At 37.9% G+C, this 21,279-nt stretch overlaps 3 protein-coding genes across 4 annotated transcripts; 2 read left to right on the top strand and 1 right to left on the bottom strand.

Moving 5' to 3' along the window:
• Positions 1–1,438: 1,438 nt before the first annotated feature.
• On the top strand, positions 1,439–4,489 carry ZC3H3 (Zinc finger CCCH domain-containing protein 3). The gene is made up of 3 exons (XM_067790686.1): positions 1,439–2,295; positions 2,385–2,972; positions 3,039–4,489. Exons 1-3 carry the CDS (start codon positions 1,547–1,549, stop codon positions 3,607–3,609), a joined length of 1,908 nt encoding a protein of 635 aa, XP_067646787.1. The 5' UTR covers positions 1,439–1,546; the 3' UTR covers positions 3,610–4,489.
• Positions 3,831–8,420, bottom strand: LOC137253549 (protein prune homolog 2). Of its 2 annotated transcripts, none has more exons than XM_067790689.1 (4): positions 8,226–8,420; positions 6,783–8,097; positions 6,607–6,717; positions 3,831–6,546 (listed from the first exon to the last, which is right to left on the bottom strand). In XM_067790689.1, exons 2-4 carry the CDS (start codon positions 8,072–8,074, stop codon positions 6,426–6,428), a joined length of 1,524 nt encoding a protein of 507 aa, XP_067646790.1. In that variant the 5' UTR covers positions 8,075–8,097; positions 8,226–8,420; the 3' UTR covers positions 3,831–6,425. The 2 variants fall into 2 exon arrangements, with proteins under 2 accessions (XP_067646790.1, XP_067646788.1); XM_067790687.1 differs by having other exon boundaries at positions 3,832–6,546; positions 6,783–8,081; positions 8,226–8,419.
• Positions 8,421–9,535: 1,115 nt separating this feature from the next.
• LOC137253547 (uncharacterized) lies at positions 9,536–12,195 on the top strand. Its single transcript, XM_067790685.1, has 2 exons — positions 9,536–10,868; positions 11,175–12,195. Exons 1-2 carry the CDS (start codon positions 10,841–10,843, stop codon positions 11,666–11,668), a joined length of 522 nt encoding a protein of 173 aa, XP_067646786.1. The 5' UTR covers positions 9,536–10,840; the 3' UTR covers positions 11,669–12,195.
• The last annotated feature ends 9,084 nt before the right edge of the window (positions 12,196–21,279 follow it).

Genomic DNA, 21,279 nt, shown 5'->3' with positions numbered 1-21,279 from the left:
CGGTTTGTGTTTAATATCTTTTGAACGAGTTAAAATTTGTATATTCCGCCTTCGGATTATTAATACTGATGTCAAGACGCGTCGTTTAATACGTCTCTCGATATTTTTGGACACGTATTAGCAGTGTCATGCTGTCGTAAAGAATTACCACAAAAATTAATTCTAATAAAATCTAATTTCATGTGGTTGTTGTGTTTTGCCAGATTTTTTGTACGCAGCAATGCAGAAAGGTGGTGGACCCAACCAGGATTATTTTTACGAATCGCGGCCAAAGGCCGCCAACGCAGGAAGATGTTCTGTACAATAAAACTGTGGACCGGGCCTCATATTTCGGACCCTCTCGGGCCATTTTGTGGGTCTTTGTAAATATTTTTCGAAAGAAATAAAATTTTCGCTTTCGAATCCTAAAAACGGAGATGGAAACCCGTCTTTTGATACCACCTTTGATAAGAGTTAGATGGTGCACGGGCTTATAAAACGTTACCAAAAAAAAAAAACAAAAAATTTAAAGCCGCTAGTTAAACCTTTTTTAATCAAACAATAATCAACAATTTTGTACACATTTCTAGAAAAACCAACGTTTAAACGAATTACATTGAATAACTTTTTGACTTTATGTAGCGACATTCCATAGTTGGACGAGGCTGGTCGCAGTTCGGATGCAGCCAAAATAGGTGAAATTATGCGAGTACCATTGATACTAATCCCTACTCCTGGGAATCCTATTTGAGTAAAATACAGTTTTTTCTGTTAGGGTTTTAATCTACTTCGCACAAATACGCTCCTCAATTATATCTAAAACCAGTCCAACACCAAAATCATTTCCACAGCATATTTGATAGCTGCCGTCAGCAAGGAATCGGAGTGTGGCGCATAATTTTAACATACGAACGCGTATGCGGAAATGGTCCTTAATTTTGTTTAGCACTGAGTAAAATGCTTCCTTTCCAATCTGCAAAATAACTTCATATGAAGCTCATTATTTGCCACTTAAACATTTTCTTACTTGGTGCTTGGTAGTTCCAAGGGATTGGAATGATCACGCGAATGTTTTCCGTATTCGCAACATGTCAATAACCAACATTTTCGCCATTATAAAATAGATTTCATATAACATTAATAAAAAAATCACATTTGAAAATGCTTAAATTTTTTCCACAAATTGATCAGCTGTTCATTTTTCTGTCAAATCATCACTTTCTTAGCTTGGCAGCACCAATTCAACTTCAACTGAAATAAGTTGTAATTCGTAATACCAAACAGGAGTTGAGTTGTCTGAAAGTTGAGTTGTTTTAATTACAACCCAACCAAGTTGAGTTGTGTACCGTAATAGGCCCTTAAATCTTGATGAAATCATGAACCATATAGTTTCCCATCCATGCTGCCATCACAGCAACACTGAAAGCGATAACGATCAATTGTTTACTTTTATCGTTGTCCACTTTGTTTTCCCTAATCTTATTCTATACATATTTTGACTTTTGTCTGATTAATAAAAGTTATGGTTCATTATTAAATAAAAGAAAGTAATATAGAGAAGTGCATTATGTCCGTAAATAAACAAAAAAGTAGTGACGCACCTCCAAGAAAAATTTTCATAAACCCATTTTACAAAAAACCACAACCGGAAATGACAAATGGAACAGAAAATATTGTTAATCCCAAAATTATAGCAGCTGGTGCACACATCAATCCTTTGTTTTTGAGTAACAGTCGTTCTCCAGCTATACATATGAATCCAAACTTTTTAAAAACCAAATTACTTCAACAACAAATACAACATACCATCAACAGTGGAAAAGCAAACACAGATGTTTTAGCACAGATTGCTCAGCGAACTCCCTTTCCACCAACAATCATAAATCCACCCAAATTTCTAGACAATTTAATTGTAAACGCGAAAAAAGAGGAATCCTTAACACCGAAAGACACGACACAAAAAATCATTAGCAAATCTCGAACAAAAATTGTTCGCGAACCGGTAGCGATGCCTAAAGTTAACACCATCGGAATAATGCCACAAACTTCAGCACCACTAATTCGGATAAATAGTAGAAAGTTGGTTAGACGAACTCATTTATCACCGATAATGGCTGCCCGCCCCTTATCTAATAAATTTGCACCCGCCAAATTAGTGAATACGGTGGGAAAATATAAATTGGATCGTAGACTGAGTGTGCCATTGGTAACAGCTAAGAAGAAATATTTATCACCAGGACTTAAATTTAAACGCAAACCCTTCGTTGCACGTTATGCGCTGCAGCGATCTAATTCAAAATCTGTAACTTTTCCGAGGTAAGTTAATATAAATCATGGAAGCAACTAAAAACCTAAGGCTTTACAACGAATACGACACCGAAATTTTTTTTAATTGTACATGTTAGATCTATTGGACGTCAATCGGTGTCGAACAACAAAAAAATACAAATGCTTAATATCAATGGAGTTTTGTACAGGTCAACTGGTAGAAAGTTGCAGAGAAAAGATGCTAACAGCCATCCAAATCAATCAAGGTCAACAATAATTTCAACATTGAATCAATCAATATCCAACAAAAACTCAAACCTTGAAAGTAAAACAACTCCAAATGGGCGTGTTTTGTTTGTTCATGGAACAAAGTTTGTATTGGATAAGAGTGGCTACAAATTGACTCGTATGACAAGTAGTTACCAGAGTAGCACAAGCAGTCATCAAAACAATATGCCACCAGTGAGGCAGCGACGACGTTTAGATATAGGTGGTTTGACTTATATCGCATCTACGACTCAGGATGTCTTTGTGCGAACACGTAACCATCTGGCCTTGGCGCATTTGAATATGGCGAAAAACCGAAGCCTACAATTTTTGACACGTCGTTTTGTTAAAACAAATATACCGTGTGCTATATTTCAACGTATAGGTAAATGTAGAGCACATGACCGAGGAAAATGCAATAAAGTGCATGATAGACAGCAAGTCACAATATGTCCCAGGTAGGTAACGCTAATTCCAAACAAAACCTATCGTAATAACATTTATTTTTATTTCATTCTTAACAGATTTTTGCGAGGCGTATGCCACAATTCCAAATGCTTACTTTCACATAATGTGTCGCTTGCAAAAATGCCAGTATGTAGATTCTATCTACAAGGTGTGTGCGTACGTACCGACTGTCCATACCTACACAAAAAGCTCAGCGTGAATGCGGATATATGTCCAAATTTTTTACGAGGCTATTGTCAGTTGGCAGAGTCGTGCAACAAGCGTCACGAGTTCTTATGCCCAGAATATGAACGCAATGGGAAGTGCGAATTATTCAATTGTCTGTACTGCAAAAGTCGAAAAAGGAAATGCTTAAGCGAAAAACCAAAACAACAGCAAGCCAAAGCTTTGAAGAAAAGTACAGGTAAAGAAGTTCTAGTTGAATCAAATCAAGTGAAAAATACGCCGCTGCCTCGCTATTTCATTGGTAATGAAACCGATTCTACAAACGCTAATAAAGCGCAAATACCAGACATTACCCAGGATGATGGTATGACCGCTCTTATTGAAGTATGTGATTCGGATGATGATATGCCTTCAGTTCGTCCCAAAGTAGGAGCTTTACCTGCATTTATACCACTATCATAAAACTTTAACAAAGAATACTTGTACATACAATTTGACGTGATTAAAATTTTCAATTGCTTTTAATAAAATAAAATAAAAAAGAAGAGAAAAAGCAAGGTTTCTCATATGATTAAGTTGTTATGGCTTGTTGCCACCGATTTCTGAGTAAAATTTTATATCACGTTTATAAGACATTTGCGACATGAAATTGAACATAAAAAACATTTAAATAAAGACGTCATATTAATTATGCATGTACAAATATATATTATAATATGTTGTTTTCAGGGGTGCTGCGGATGAGAATAAGGATCATCCCAGTACTGATACCCACCTATCGAATATTTAGGTTCAATTTACTTGGGGGGGGATATTAAGAAAATAGTTTTCATGCATATTGTACACATTTTGTTATATTTCAATATTGTGTACGTATCATAATATCAATATGGTGTCCATAGTTTTATTTAAATCATTTTATATGTTGCTATGTATCCTGTTTTTATATCTATTATTTTAGTACATACTTAGAGTGTTTGTATATCAAATAAGCTAAATTTGGTAATCTATAGACATTTATATAGGTATCTCCATATACTATTTTGTTTTAAATTGGTAACTTGCTTAAAATTTTTCTTAAGAACTATAGAATACGTGGGTTTAGGTAACAAGTAGAAATTTTATGTTGCAAAGTTGGTGGTATGAAGTTGCAATGATTAAAGTTGATTTTATTCTTCTAATACATATGTATCTAAATAAAATAAAGTCAGCGGGCTTTATTTCATTTTTAAAAAGGAAGTAAGGCCGGCGGGCGTTATTTCATTGCACCAAATATATCGGTTAACCTTGATACATAAATGCTCTAACCAACAAATTAAAAATTTAACAGAAACTAAAAAAATTCCCCCATTCCATGTCAGATATAGCTTTTGAAGTGGCATGGTTCCGTTGTTATTGACACATTTGTATGCTATTATATCACACTTTAATCTTTGAATGCAGTCTGGAAATAATCGGTGTTAAGTGCTTTTCTGAAGGAAGGTAACAATATGTATGTTGGCGAGGATATTTACATCTCTAGTAATAAAACGGCAACGCATCTTCTTGGAGTCAACAAGGTGCTTCCTAAGTTTGTTAGCAAATACATTTTATATATTCATGAATAACAATGTTTTGGCGCGGTATACATCTCTCAGCTCCACTTCTAACTTGTGGTGTACTGCTTCTTCATTTTTTCCTACGATTTGACGCTTATACATTTGTTATGCGGACCCGAACAAAATTTTACTAAAAAACGTTTCATGTCAGAGATACCCTTGCAGAATGCTGCGGACGGCCGACCCCCTTTCAGAAAAATTGTAAACAATATTTTTTGTGTTTTTACCCGTCACTCGAGCCAGAGACCTTTAGTAAGTTAGGCCAGTACATTACACCACGGCGGAAGCTATCCTCATGGTGAATGTCATTTGGCGACTCATTACATGCAGGATATATATACATTGCAGAAATACACTCGGGAGTTTTTCCAAGCGCTGCTCCTTAGGTGTGGTAGGCGACCACGCTACCACGACAACATGGCAGCCGTGTAAGGCGTGGTTCATTTTGGATAAGTAAGTAAGTATAGCTGAATTCTTGTGTTCCCCATCTCGTAGTGCGTTTACGGAGATGTCACCTTATATTCCTGGACTCCCATCAACCAATTGTCTTTTAGGACGCTTAGGTTTCTGGGAATTTAACGTAAACGGTTTATTCAGGATTGACAAAGTCTTTGCATCCGGGCGGGTCTTAACGTGTCAATTCCCTATTCAGTTAACGCAATATAAAATTTGAGTTCAATGGTGGGGTAAGCTAACTATTGGAATCCATCAAATAGATGTCACCAAAAGAATAATTATTGAGTATATTATTATAAGCTCAGTAGTAGACCAAACGGGGTAAGAGCGAAATATCCCATTTTTTTAATCTGGCGTTACACTAATTATCGCGGATGTTCTTAGATATCGCTGCGTGTGCTTGTGTGATATGTATTTCTCCAAATAAATGAATGACAACAGCATGTAAAACATATTCTATTGAATATATTGCAAATATGCGTTATTTATGTATCAGTTTAATATTGTTTAATATGTTATTTTACAGAAACCCAAGTCGAAAGTGAAAGTTACTTCTTTGCGATGTTTAATTTTGTTGGGTTGGGAGCTTTTTAGTTCAATACAGTTACATCATATATATGTTCAGTTACATATGTATATAGTCTACAAAATATTCGATGTACACTTTTTTAATTATACGTATATCTAAATTTTTACTATCTTACACAGCAAAACAATTATGGGAAAATAATTTTAGCATTCGCTGAGACAGTATTCACTTGTTTAAACCAATCCTATTGTTATTATACTTATTGCTTTTAAAGGACATACATAATATAATGGGTTAAATGCACAAATCACAATAAAATAAGAATGAAATTTGAGATCGCGAGAAGAGTTAAAAAATGATATTGGTGCAAGGTATCAAGTGATACAATATTTTTAGTTTGATGTAAAGAGGCACCAGTGATGCGAAATGTGTGCGATAAAAATATTAGTTATAAAAGCTAACTTAAAATATACATACGTGTTATGCAATTTAGAATATTATTAAATATGTTCTCATTTTATGCATTTATAAAAATTTAACTGATTTACCTTTTACCATACAATAGCTAAAACTATTGCAAAATATTAAATGATTTAGGAATGCAATGTAAAAGATGAATTTTATAAAGTGCGCATTCTTTTAATAGGTGCATACAAATTTCGCTGTACTTTTGGTTATTGCACTCCTCATTGTTTTTAGTTATGTCGCGCATCATATTGTTTCACTTTTTCAGGAATAGCAGCTTTCTCCACAACAACATGTTTGGCGAGCTCTTCCAATGATTTCACATATACCAATTTCCTCCAGAATTTTGCACTATAATCATATTATGTAATACAAAGCAAAATATATCGACACAATTATATTTGTATTTACCTAACAAATGGTCGGGTCATCCATACAATAGATTTAATCCAAAATGTGGGATGTACTAAATACATATTCTTCAGACTTTTTCTTAAGCGCCTATCCAATAGTTGGTAGCACCTAAGGAAAATGAAAAATATATATTTTAACTAAATAATTAAATCAAATCAAATTACAGTTAGTACCTTTTTAACCATGGGAATGGAGGAACATTCCGTCGACTAGTACCACCATGCAGGTATATAAGCACGTAATCCTCTGTGACTAATTGTTCCAGGGTCTTGATAACATAGAGAAACAAATTATCCATAACATAGCTGTAATCAGCGCGCGAACGATCTGGCAGATGACATGCACAAAAAATGACAATAGCATTGTGACCGCCCGCCTGTAAATAACCACCGTGGGAAAGGACACGTTTGTAAGGCTCAATAACGCGCATATCGATTTCTCGGGTACGACCATCAGGCAATGTTATCTTTTGCCAGTTGCGTGAGTCACGTCTTTCTTCAGCAGCAGAATACTGAGGCAATTGCCCAGATTCCTCTTCTATATTAATTTTTAACGTCAATGAAAGGGTATGTGGAGTTGGGGTTACAGCTTCTGGATAATCCTCATCATCGTCAATGCAACCAATATCGCCATGATCGTCGCCATCTTCACTTTCTTCGTCATCTAGTCCATCAATTAATGAGCTTGACGGGCTTAGTGAGGCTAAATTATGTTCAATATCTTCATCATCGTCAAAACTGTGATTTGAAATTGAGTCTAGTGAAGAGATATCGTCAGCGCCGGTTTTCGTAGTTTTTCCCAAACGACGGGCAAGTTTTTGAGTATTATTATTAACAGTTGGTATAAGAGCCACTGTTTGCAAATTAGGCTCAACAGAGGCATGATATTGGGATATATCTGCTTCAGATTCACTACTCAATAGGTCAGGACTATGCGTGCGTAAAAAAGATAGTTTATTGTGCGCTGGAGCAGATGCCAAAACTGTTGTGCCAGGTATATTGTTTAATGTATTGCGTTCTGATACTGTACTCGACGGTATGGGGGGCTGCACATGTTCATACTGCGGTACTACATCGGGAAAATTATGACGTTTCAAATCGTTATTCGTCGTGATGGAACTTCCAGAACTTTGATCGTTTTCAGATCCAGTGGGAGACATTAACGGATGGCTATCAGTAAGTGTACGTTCTATGGTCTGTCGTTGTGGCATGAGCTCCAACGATAAAGCTTTTGACCCAGCAAATCTGTTATCTAAATTAACTGCTTTCGCACCTTTGTCCTTAATTGTGTTATTGGATATCAAATCAGATTCTTTTATGATTGCTTGATGTACTGTATGATTGTTGTGTGTTGGCGATTTAATGACTTCATGATCATCTTCACCCAATGGAGAAACGCTAGATGAAGCTTGCGAAGTTGTAGTGTCGGATATGTCCATTTTGTTGTCCGTCAGTGGACTTTCCATTTGTAAACTAAAAATTAAGTTAACTCGAAAGTATTTATTAACAATTAATTCAATTACAAAACAGTTTCACGTTCTGAATCGATTAATCAGGTATTATTGAGTTAATCCGGGCACACAGATATATTACAAGATTGTTCTACTATATGCTCACCTCATTTCGTTATATTAAGTTTGTTAACCAAACGCTGGAAAATCAGCTGCCAATGTGCTGAGATCAAATTTAATTCAGAATGATCTTCAGATTTCACGATTTGCACGAACAATACAAATAAATAAAGCATTTATATATCTCGGTAATCGAGAGGTGTACACCAAAAAATTACAGAACTATCGATACGAGTATCAAATTACCGATAACTGCCTATCTCTATAGATTCTCTTTGCCCACAAATCACACACACATAGTGTACCTATCATGATACAATCATGGTACAATAACCAGGTAAAAGTATCAGAGTTGCATTTTACCAGTTTTTTCTTTCGAAGCTAGTTATAAAATGTCAAACTTTGTTTATGTTTACATTTTTTGTTTATTTACTTTTTATGTGAAAATTTATAAGTAATTCTTTACTTTAGCTCACAACTACTAAAACCTGCTTCAAAAATATAGGGAGTAAAAAAAAACTGTGGGTAAACGCTTGGAATAAGATGGAATGCCCTTACAGATTCCTTCACGTACTCCTACGACCCCAGTCCGTCGAATAATTCGCGAACGAAAAGGCAAATTCTGTCAGCGGTAGCGAAACTTTTCGACCCGGCAGGATGGCTATCGCCAATTATGATCACAGCAAAAATCCTACTGCAGCAACTATGGATGGAGGGAACTGACTGGGATGAAGAAGTAAAAGCCGGCGCTCTTCAAAAATGGACGGTTTTTCACGAAAACCTCACGGCAATAAGCGACATAAAAATTCCCCGTTGGGTTCAACTCTCCCCCGACATACCCACTCAATTACACGGTTTCTCAGACGCCTCTGAAAAAGCTTTCTGCGCCTGTGTATACATAAGAACACAGCAATCTCCAAACGTATACGCTTGTCACCTGCTTGTGGCGAAAAGTAAAGTCGCTCCCTTACAAACGGTCAGTCTCCCTCGACTGGAACTTTGCGGAGCAGTTCTTCTCTCTAAATTAATAAAACAAGTTCGACTTCAGCTAAAACTACCACCTCACGAACTAACATTATGGACGGATTCTTGGATAGTGTTAGCATGGCTAGAAAAGCCACCCCATATGTGGAAAACCTACGTTGCAAACCGCACCTCTCAGGTCATCAAAAATGTAAACAACGCGACTTGGAAGCATGTAGCCAGCAAGGACAACCCAGCTGATCTAGGAACTCGAGGATTTCGGCCCCAAGACTTAGTCGACTGCCCACTATGGTGGAACGGACCCGAATGGTTAGCCAAACCCTCTCAGTTCTGGCCAAACACCACGCCTAAGCCGACAGCCCCCCTAGAACAGAAACCAATCGTCACTCTTCACACCACTGAAAGCATCGATTTGCTGGAACGCTTCTCCTCCTATGCTCGTGCGCTGCGCGTAATGTCATTCGTCTACCGCTTCATTCATAAGGCAAAAGGACTCCCAATCCCCCCGACAAGCTCGGTTTCTCACGCGGAAATCACACACACAAAGGAACGGCTTATCCTCCAAGCGCAACAAATGCATTATGGAGACACGATTTCACTATTAAAAGCATCTAAACCCATAAGTAAAAAAAGCTCTCTCTTATCCCTGAATCCTATGCTCGACGCCAAGGGCCTCCTACGCGTGAATGGGCGGCTCAGTAAGGCCCCTATGAGCGACAACGAGCGTTACCCTATAATAATTCCGGAAACTTCCAGGTTCTGCATACTGTTTCTCAATTTCTTACACTCAAGGCTTCTCCATGCAGAAAAACAACTCATGGTCCGAATGGTACAACAAGAATACTACATCCCTAGATTAAAGCTCAAAATAAAATCCTGTATTTCTAATTGCAAACCATGTACGGTGTACAAGCAAAAGATGAAGTCGCAGATAATGGCTGCTCTACCAGCGGAAAGGACGACATATACCTTACCCTTTCACACAACCGGTGTCGATTTTGCCGGCCCGTTTCTCGTCAAAACATCCCCACTACGTCGAGCCTCCCACACAAAGGCTTACGTCTGTGTGTTTGTCTGCTTCTCTACCAAGGCTATTCACCTAGAAGCTTGTTCGGACCTAACCACGGAAGCATTTAGAGCCGCTTTTGCTCGCTTTGCCGGTCGCCGCGGCCTGCCTCATAAGATGATGTCAGATAATGGAAAAACGTTCGTCGGGGCTCAACGAGCAATTCAGAAAGAACTATCGTCTTTTCTAAGTGAAGCCGCCTCGGACATAGCCGACAAATACGCTCTGCATGGCCTCTCTTGGTAGTTCATCCCCCCTTACGCTCCTCACATGGGTGGTCTCTGGGAAGCAGCAGTGAAGAGCTTCAAAATACACTTCCACAAAGTTGCCGGAAACCATAAATTCTCGTTTGAAGAGTTCTCGACACTTCTAGTTCGCATTGAAGCGGTCCTCAATTCTAGACCGCTCTCTCCAATGTCCGAAGACCCCCATGATTTACTCGTCTTGACCCCAGGCCACTTTTTGCGGGGAGCCCCCCTGCTATCTCTCCCAGAACCCAATCCCGACAATCTTAGCCTCCTCCACCGATGGCAAAAACTGAAAGTCCTTCACCATCAATTCAGCAATCGCTGGAAAAATGAATATTTAAAGGAATTGCATAAGCGTCAAAAATGGAAGGCACGAGAACCCAACGTCAAGGTAGGTGACCTAGTCGTTATCAAAGACGACCTTCTGCCTCCCAACGAATGGCGACTAGGTCGAATTTCAAACCTACACGTAGGCCCTGACGAGAATGTTCGCGTCGTCGACATTCACACCCAGAACGGCACAATTAGGCGCAACATTACAAAAATATGTTTATTACCCATGGCATAGCCCCCCTCTCACACACGTCCTGTGCCCTATCCCTCCAAATCCCCTTGCCACCCTTCTCTTTTAATATCACAGCTAATTCCTCTGTTTTCGTTTTCTTTTTTTTCTCTTTTCTCTCAAATTTCTCCACAGAGCGCATAATGGAGCGCGGAAAATGCAGGCTGTGTTGTCGCCCCCACTCTTTGCGCCATTGCCATGCGTTTTTGGCCATGACTCCAGCAGAGCGATATGAGTCTGCACGCGTCCATCGCTACTGCATAAACTGCTTAGCCACATCTCACACCACAGGGACGTGCACTTCCACCGGCAGTTGCCGCCACTGTGGCAGAGCTCATCACACGCTGTTGCATCGGCCTAATATTGCAACAGCAACACGCAATCGACGTCCGACACCACCACCCACACGCCATAGGCGTGATGATCGACGTGGAAGAACCAGGCAGCGTGCAATTGAACGACCAGCGGCGCGCTTACAGAGCCGCAGCGCCAACCAACGTAATCTGAGGAAGTTAGTCAACCAAGCGAAGAGTACGCTCGATCAGCTTAAAGAACTCCTGCATTCGTCCACTTCGCAGGCCCGGCGCCATGTTGAAGACATGGAGGAAGAAAATTTAATCGAATTTTAAATATGATCATTTTCGAATTTTTATATATACATATACTCTTATACTTACCTGAATTCTATAAAATTAACTATTCATATAGGTATGTATAGATAGCCAATGAACTAATTTTATGAAATAAAATACATATATACATATACTTACCTTAAACTCATACTCACCTGTAAATTTATACTCACCTAAAAATTTTTATATCATAAATTCGAACGCCCTAATGTAAAATCTATTAAATTAAATTGGAAGAATACCGCTTCTCTGTCATGTACGTACCCTAAGTATACATATGTACATATACATACGTAAAGAAGTAAAAAACCAAAGGCTCAACCGTCAGCAGCAAAACGGAGTGAGGGCAGTTATCGTTGAGCGCGCGGTGAAAGCTATATGTTTCTTTTTCTACTCCCTAAACTCTTGTTAATTCGATTTGTGCATTTTGAAGTTTAACCCAAGAAAGGTATTCTTCTAAATAAAGTTAATTTGTGAACGGATTAATATTAAATAAATATTATAAACCTTTTTATTATTGAAAATCGTGTGCCGCGTTGATTATTTAGTGAAAGGTGATAAAAAGGCGTAAGTAGCCAACCCAGCCAGTAAGTTGCCCTCCGTAGGCACAATAGATTGGCTAGTGAAGCTTAATTTTCGTATTCATTCTCTCGCTGCGTACGGTCGTGTTTTTATTCGCTCTCATATTTTCACGTATTCTTATATTTTCCTTTACTTTAAATTGCCAAAATGGATGAATTTTGTGGAAAGTGTAATAAACAATTTTCTAGAACTGGTGACAACAGTCTAGTGCCGTGTAATGGGTTCTGCAAGAGGATTTTCCACAGAGCCTGTAGTGAGGGTATATCGGACTATGAAGTAAAGCTAATCAAGGCTAACCCTCATTTGCTTTACTTGTGTGAAAAGTGTGTGAACATGCCGGACAAGCTATCTAATATTTTGAACGCTATTCTTGTGGCTCAAAAACAAGGTTTCGATATAATTTCTAATGCTGTGTCTAAAAAGTTCGATGATTTAAAAAATCATATAATGGACTCTTTGAAGTCATCCAACAACAATTTAAATGTTGCTGAGTCATATGGTTGTCCGAATGTCAGAAATAGTGCGCTATTTATTTCTGCTCTCCCCACGGCATCCAATAACAACAACTTAATACAAAGCAATCTAATGGATTTTCCCGCTACCCCGCTTGGCACGGAGTTCTCTAATTCCCCTATCGATAATCTGAGAGCTAATGCTTCATCACCTGCACCTACTACTACTCCTACATCTATACCTGCTGCTATTATTACTCAGCCGCAAACATCGAATATTCTCTCTACTAGTGCTACTACAAAGACAACTTCTACTTCGCCTGCATCTACATCTACAACTACATCTAAAAACGCCTCATCTTCTAAAGTCTCTATTTCGTCTAAAACTACATCTACATCTGGAAATACATCAACATCAATTAGTTCCAATTCTACATCTAAAAATAAATCTACTACATCCACATCTAAATCAACTAAAGCTAACAATCATAAAAATAATTCAATTGTGCCTTCTGATAATTCCAATAAGTCTGATGCTCAAATGGTTGTCAACAATGTGACAAATACTAGTGCAGTGTCGCGCTCTGCTGACACTGTATCGTATGCAGATGCTGCAGCTAGCGCAGTTAATGCAAATGTGCCATCTGTTGATGTTTCTGACAGACAACGAAAGAGTGCATCAAAAGAAATTACGCAAAAATCGCGTGTTGTTAGTGGTAGCCAGGGATGCACCTTAACGTTAAGCTAATCGTTTATCAAAAAATTTCCACCGTTTCCGTTGAAACACTTCGAAATATTATCGATAAAGAAATTATCAAGATAAATTGTATCTCGTTTTTAACCGAAACGAAAAGCTTTCGTTAACGTTAAAAACGTTAACGAAAACGTGATACTTTATGTTTGAATTGTGCTGGCAATGCTATAGCCATGGTGAAGCCGTAAGGTGGCAACAACGAGCGCACATACACACACAAACTCTATGTAATTTGTTTGTGTAATTCGTTGGTGGTAATGTCAAAAATACTCTGAGAAATGTTCGTACTGTCAAAATTCATGAGAAAAGTTGCAATCAGCTTGGATAATGCTTTCACCTTTAATGACCCCGCCATCAATCAGCTTTGCCAGCATAGTTTGAAATTAATAATCAACATAAACGATTTGATTTCGTTTGGATATGGCAGAAAACGAAACGAAATCATTTCGTTAATTTGACGATCTTAACGTTAATAAACGAAACGAAATGACTTCGTTTCGTTTATTAACGTTGATTATCGTAACGAAATGATATCGTTTCGTTGGTTAAGCATGCCTGGTGGTAGCAATGACAATGCTGAGTTGGATGTATTTGTGCGGTATAAATGGATTCATTTGTCCTCATTTAAGCCATCGGTCACTGAGGAGAGTATTGCTAAATACATCTCTGATCACTTTGGCATTGCTGCTTCTAATGTCGCTTGTTTTAAGTTAGTAAAGAGAGATGTCGACATTAACACTTTAGTGAGAGTCGCTTTTAAAGTTCGAGTGATTGAAAGTGAATATAGCAAACTTTTCAATGCTTCTCTTTGGCCCAGTAATGTTTACATTAAGCCCTTCCGTTTTTTTCGAAAAGATGTAGAAATTCCCGCGGAGTCATAGATTTGTCTGACACCTTTCATAATGGCCTCAACGTCTATTATCAGAATGTTAGGGGTCTAAATACTAAACTAGTTGATCTTTTTCTCCGTAGTCATGAACTCTGTTATGACGTTTTGGTTTTTACTGAGACATGGTTGAAACCAACTGTGTTTAACTCTGAGATATTAGCTGATTCTTATGAGATCTTTAGGAATGACCGACGAAACAGAGTTGGTGGAGGCGTGTTAATCGCCGTACACACCAGGTTCTCTGCCGAGGAAGTGTACTTCGATGATTCTTCTGATGTTGAAATCCTCTGCGTGCGAGTTAAACTTTTATCTACTTATAAATATTTTGTTGCGTCTTATATTCCGCCCCAGTCAGATATTTCTATATACTTAAAACATTCTTCCCTATTGAAATTTATATTTGCTATGTCAAGGTCTGTTGATTCTGTCTTAGTGGCTGGCGACTTTAATCTGCCCTTTGTGTCTTGGAATTTTATTGACGGAATGCTAGTTCCCACTGCTTGTAATGTTGTATTCTACGAGTTTCTAAATGACCTTGCAGACATTGGTCTTTATCAACTTAACAGAATTCATAATAAATTTGGCAAATATCTTGATTTGATTTTTTCAGACGACACATCGAATTGTTCTGTTACTAGATGTGATCCAGTGGTATTGCCTGAGGATGTTTACCATCCAGCACTTTTAATTTACCTGGATTGTCTTAGCTTACCCGTGCGGTATACTGCCGATCCGAATGCGTCTTCCCGCCGGTTTCTGTTTAGAAAGGCCAATTGGTCTTTACTAATCAACGAAGTCTCTAAAATAAAGTGGCCTGAGTACGACGGAGATATTGAAGCGAGCTCCGTCCATTTCACCAACGTTTTACATGCGATATTCCTCAAATGTGTGCCTTTTTCCAAAACCTCCTCAGCATCTCCAGCTACTGCTTGGAGCTCTAGAGAACTTAATTATCTAAAAAACAAAAAAACACGCTTCTTCAAGCGTTTCAAATTATCTGGCTCTAATAGTGACTATGCTGCATACTCCATCTTGCGCCTTAAGTACAACAGGCTACAGATAAGATGCTATAAGAATTATCTGATGAAGATTAAGCATCGGATCTCTTCCAATCCAAAAACATTTTATTCCTTCGTCAACTCCAAAAGAAAAATTAAAGGGTTTCCTTCTGTAATGAAGTATAACGATCGGATTTCCAGTATTGATTCTGAGATTGCAAATATGTTTGCTAACTTTTTTAAATCTAATTACTCGACTATCCCTGACTCCCCTCCGGTGGATTATCAATACATGTTACCTTCGCTTAACTCAGTAGGTATCCCATATATTCATACAGATGAGGTACTAAGGCATCTGGAAAGTCTGAAAATTTCCTACTCCAGTGGACCTGATGAAATACCAACTGTTGTGCTCAGAATTTGCGCTCAATTTCTTTGTCAACCCCTTACCTGCTTATTTAATGCCTCTTTGAGGCAAGGGATATTCCCTAAGAAGTGGAAGGAGTCGTTTATAATACCACTTTATAAAAGTGGGAGTAGATCTTGTGTCACAAACTATAGAGGAATAGCCAAACTTTGTGCTATTCCAAAACTATTTGAATCAGTTGTCACAAATCAACTGGCTTTTGCAGTATCTTCGGCAGTGGACCTGTCTCAACATGGCTTTTGCAGGGGTAAGTCCATTGTGTCTAACTTGCTGGAGTTCACAACCCTCGTATCCAATAACTTAAGGACGAACTGCGAAGTTGATGTCATTTACACTGATTTCAGTAAGGCGTTTGACAAAGTTTCCCATTCCTTACTCCTACTAAAACTCGATCGATTGGGTTTTCCATCACGGCTTCTCTCTTGGGTCTCTTCATACTTGGTAGGTAGAAAGCAAACCGTTGTGTTTAACAATTGTTTGTCTGAATTCATCAATGTATCTTCTGGAGTTCCACAGGGCAGTCACCTTGGTCCAGTGTTGTTTCTGTTCTTCATTAATGACCTCCCAAATGTTTTGAAGCGCTGCATACCGCTGATGTACGCTGACGACGTCAAACTGGTTATGCCCATTCGCTCACCTGAAGATAGGGCACTTCTTCAATTGGATCTGAATAATCTGGTTGAGTGGTGTGACGTGAACGTCATGTCACTAAATTTACCGAAGTGCAAGTTTATGTGTTTTACGAGGAAATCTTTTAAAACCTATCAGTACATGATAGGCGATTATATCATTAAGCAAGTCACAAACTTTACTGATCTTGGCGTTATAATGGACCCTAAACTGGACTTCAAATTACATATCGAATCGTGTGTGAATAGGGCTAGAGGCACTTTGGCTTTCGTAAAAAGGTGGTCAAAGGAATTCAATGACCCCTATGTCACTAAAACTCTTTTTTTATCGTTAGTAAGACCTATATTGGAATATGCTTCCATTATCTGGAACCCGCGTTATCAGGTTCATAGCGACAAATTGGAGTCGGTCCAGAAGCAGTTTTTGCTCTTTGCTTTAAATCATTTGCCCTGGGATCCATCAAGGAACATACCGCCCTATTGCAGCCGGTTAAAACTTTTACAGCTGCCTTCACTACAGAGCCGTAGGGAGATGCTTGGCGTTTTATTTATGGTAAAACTATTAAGGGGGATGATAAACAGTCCATTTCTGCTTGGCGAGGTGATGTTTAATGTCCCTTTCAGGCCCTCTCGGTATTTCCAACCGCTATATTTAAATACATGTAGATCGAATTTTCAAATGCATGAACCTCTTCGTTGTCTGTGTCAAGATTTCAATAATCACTGCAATAGTATTGATACTTGCGACACACTTTACAGTATAAAAAAATATATACTCACTGCCTTGAACTCATAACTGTTTCAAAATCACATGTTAAACTAAATCGGTTATCTGCTCCAGTTACTTTGGGCGGGTGGCTTGGAATCACGTCCTTTCCAACTTCCCACACATCGCAGCCCTACTCATTGTGTGTTAAATATACATCAGCTGCTCGAAATCACGTCCATTCCGACAGCACTAATAATCAATAGTTACTTTGGGCGGGTGGCTTGGAATCACGTCCTTTCCAACCTCCCACACATCACTGCCCTACTCATTGTTTGTTAATATACATCAGCTGCTGGAAATCACGTCCATTCCGACAGCACTAATAATCAATAGTTACTTTGGGCGGGTGGCTTGAAATCACGTCCTTTCCAACCTCCCACACATCGCAGCCCTTCTATTGTGTGTTAAACATACATCAGCTGCTCGAAATCACGTTCATTCCGACAGCACTGATAATCAATTCCGTTGCTCGGCATCACAGTCCATCCCGACAACTGATTCAATAATATATGTATATACATATATATATTTTATAATATAATTTTGCTCACTATGTTTACTTGTTAATTTTACACTGTAATCCGCATTTATGTTCATTCATTAATTCATATTTAGTCTGATTGATAGTAAAATTTGTAGACTAACAAATAAATAAATAAATAAATAAATAGATAAAAAGGGTTTTGCGCGTATATAGATTTGGGCTCTCATGGTAATTTTTTAAAAGCGCGGCCGAAGGCCGCCAATGCAGAAAGGTGATCTGCACAAAAATACTATGGATTCCGCCGCCGTTCTCCGGTGCCATTTTCCAGTTTTTTTGAGAATATTTTTTGACAGAGATAAAATTTTTAGTTTTCGATTTCGGATTCTTCGTCCTAGTCCAAAACGCATTTTTTGACACCTCTCCTGATATTCTTGCACGAGTTTTTGCAGTTGTGAGCTAAAGTAAAGAATTACCCCGCAAGATCAAGGAAGAGGAAATATTGGGAAACAGTTTGCGAAGTTAGCTTGCCTAAAATGGCTTAATTTTTTCGTTCCATTTTCAGGCCTGTGTCCTTATTGTGGGAGCTCAGATAGTAGATCTTATGCGCAACTCCACTCCATCGCTATATTTACCATCTTTAATGTAAATATTCAGTTTCCCGAATGTTGCAAGATAAAAAATGTAATATAATTTTATGTATGACTTAGCAGTGCTAATCAAGAGTTTGTAAAAAACGTCCCCAACGGCAATTCCTACAATTATCTACCAAAATATCGGAAATTAGTTTCGCCGCTACAACGTGAAGGAAGGACGAAGGATAAATAATAAAGTCCCTTCTACATGTTCGCTTTTTTAAGTGACACCGTTGGAGCGAAAGGCCAATACTTGGCACGGAACAGCTGCAGCACACAAACGGATATGCATGATGTACCACGAATAAGCTGTGAAACCCACCACTAGTCAACAAAGAGAAAAAATTTCTAAACAATTATACCTACGAAAAGCGGCCCTTATCAGGGCCACAAACAGTTTACGAAGAGAAAACATTGCTAGACAATTATGTTTTACATGCTATAGATTTACTTTTGGATTATTTATATCATCCGTATGATGACAAGAAAAAAACTGGAGTATAACCGATACTGGAGTTGAAAACGGAAATATTCCAAGCCGAACTTTTGCCATAGCAGGTACCGATACCAGATACAGCCTAAAGCCGAAATTGCTACAAAAGCCTCCTGGCTAGAGCCAGAAGGAAAACCCGGAACCGTAATTGAAGTCAGTACTACAACCGAACTGACTATCCATAAATTAAACCGAAAGCAAAATCGGTTCCGAACAGAGGAGCCAGAAGAAAAATTGGATCAAAACAACTATGCTGTGGAGCTGAACCCGAAAGTTCTGTGGCATGGCGAATCAATTTGAAATTTTCAACACACCCGTGCCTTTTTTTTAATTAAAAAAGATTACATCTCAAGACATGAAGTACATATCCTTCAAAGAAATCCGCACCACAAATACCGACAACGTTAAATATTATTAATTATATATGTATCTTCGATATTTATTAGGTTACTAAATTACTTAATTTTTACTTTACATAATACATGAAATTTTAAAATAAATCAGTACTTATTCATGAACATACTATTAATTAGGCATTTTATATACAATGTCATCCTAAATTTTCAACATCTCTTGAAGACAGCAACGTTAGCACTCATACATACATGTATTGAAAATAAGGTCCACTACAAAAAACATTTAGCAATAGCAATAGCATTTCCCAATATAATTGTTTAATACTACAAAATAACGACCTTAGACAGATAAAGTAGGAACTATTAATGTTATTATTATTTATTTATTATTACGGCGTTTTAAGCCTAAAACTTAGATTATTACAAATTATAAATACATTTTAATAATAATAGGATTTATAGCGTTTGGGGTGTCGGAATGCATTAGATTCCGATCAGCACGGGAACTGGTGGCCCCAACGGGCGAGTCTTGGAGTCATATCACTGGAAGGTTGGAAGGACGTGTTCTCAATCCTGCCCTACTCCAATACTTCCTAAAAAGTTCTATCTCACTTTATATTAAACTGCTATGGAATATAAATACATACATTAAAAGATGCATACAATACAAAACGCACCCTTATTTATATATCATAAACAAAATTAGTGTTGTGACCATTGGATATTTTTCAAATCAATTGGTTCTAGCACCATCTCCCATAATGGAGATATTTCACGAAAACGTTCGACATGTTTGATGCATGTATTTGTAATATAATCAACCTCTTCAATGGTGGTAAAACGACCAATACCAAACCTATAAAAATTTAACAATAAATTACTTTCAAATTAACTACACAATTCAGTACGGTAAACTCGTATACCTTATTGAACTATGTGCCAAATCCTCATCAGTTTCAATCGCACGTAGTACGTACAAAGGTTCCTGTGATGCAGAAGTACATGCTGAGGCACTAGACAACGCTACATCTTTTAAGGCCATCAGAAATGATAAATTTAATAAACCACTATAGCTTTGCTCTGGATCGCCATTACATATACCAATATAATCTTGAAGTGATGCTATCATATAAACGTTTGGAAATAAAATCTATAATTTCTTATCATATTCCATTTCTTTGAGTTCAAGATCACATGCAGCACTAAATCCAATAACAATAATCCGAAGGCGGAAAAGAAAAATTTCAGCTCGTTCCAAAAGATATTCCCAAAACACCGAAAAATGATCCTGGAGTGCTTCGCAACCGGCGTGGGATCCATAGTATTTTTGCGCTGGCGGCCTTTGGCCGCGCTTATACAAAATTAATCTGCATGGGTCCAACACCGGTTTGGAGACCAAAACTATATCTGCGCAAAACACTTATGTCCACATTTTTTTTTGTGGGTACCAAATATCATCAACATTACAACGCCCACATGAAAATTTTAACTTCTTTTGCAAATATCTCTTGACCAACACAAAATATTTTACCTCCGCCTTCGGATTATTGTTGTCGAGGTTAATGCGCGTCTTTTAACACCTCTCTCGATATTGGGGAACGCGTATTATCAGTTTCATGCTGTCGTATAGAATTACCAAGAGTTGATGCGCTGGAAACGTTGAAGAAATGATTCAACTGCTATATGTAAATAAATAATTACAATAAATTAAATATATATCATTTAAAAATCAGCTAATTACCTCTATTTTCCGTTAAAAATGCCTTTTTCCTCCAGCTTCATCAGCAAACCAACTATTTCCTTTTTTTGTTTTGGCTTTGTTGACGAAAATTACATGTGACATTTTTCTTCTTCCATCACTTTTGACAGAAGAAATTTAAAGAACGACTGACACTTTATGTACGCGCAGCAACAACAAAATACACAGGAGGGTTGCATTTTCACTTCTGCTTCTACCTGGTAATTCTACTATGGGCTAAATTTTTCTTGCGCAATTACTTATGATCTGCGTACCGCTCTTTAGGAGGGAGGGCAACACAAAATATTAAAGAAAATACAGAGAAAATAAAGAAGTCATATAGGTATTAGGAGCTCAGAAACTTTAATTGACTGCTTCAAAATTTTAATTGAATACTGGGGTAGA

The sequence above is a fragment of the Eurosta solidaginis genome, chromosome 5 (assembly GCF_040869045.1).
Source record: "Eurosta solidaginis isolate ZX-2024a chromosome 5, ASM4086904v1, whole genome shotgun sequence".
Taxonomy (NCBI): Eukaryota; Metazoa; Arthropoda; class Insecta; order Diptera; family Tephritidae; genus Eurosta; species Eurosta solidaginis.
The sequence above is the reverse complement of the archived record's forward strand: the minus strand, read 5'-3'. Positions and strand labels throughout refer to the sequence as shown.

What these genes read in the sequence shown, in the direction of transcription:
- ZC3H3 (XM_067790686.1), top strand. Translation starts at nt 1,547, where the DNA reads ATGTCCGTAAATAAACAAAAAAGTAGTGACGCACCTCCAAGAAAAATT. An exon ending in AAATCTGTAACTTTTCCGAG is followed by an intron (nt 2,296 to 2,384) that starts GTAAGTTAATAT and finishes TGTACATGTTAG; the next exon opens with ATCTATTGGACGTCAATCGG. An exon ending in CAAGTCACAATATGTCCCAG is followed by an intron (nt 2,973 to 3,038) that starts GTAGGTAACGCT and finishes CATTCTTAACAG; the next exon opens with ATTTTTGCGAGGCGTATGCC.
- LOC137253549 (XM_067790687.1), bottom strand. An exon ending in CCATTCCCATGGTTAAAAAG is followed by an intron (nt 6,718 to 6,782) that starts GTACTAACTGTA and finishes CATTTTCCTTAG; the next exon opens with GTGCTACCAACTATTGGATA. An exon ending in ATGACCCGACCATTTGTTAG is followed by an intron (nt 6,547 to 6,606) that starts GTAAATACAAAT and finishes ATATGATTATAG; the next exon opens with TGCAAAATTCTGGAGGAAAT.
- LOC137253547 (XM_067790685.1), top strand. Translation starts at nt 10,841, where the DNA reads ATGGAAGGCACGAGAACCCAACGTCAAG. An exon ending in CACGAGAACCCAACGTCAAG is followed by an intron (nt 10,869 to 11,174) that starts GTAGGTGACCTA and finishes ATTTCTCCACAG; the next exon opens with AGCGCATAATGGAGCGCGGA.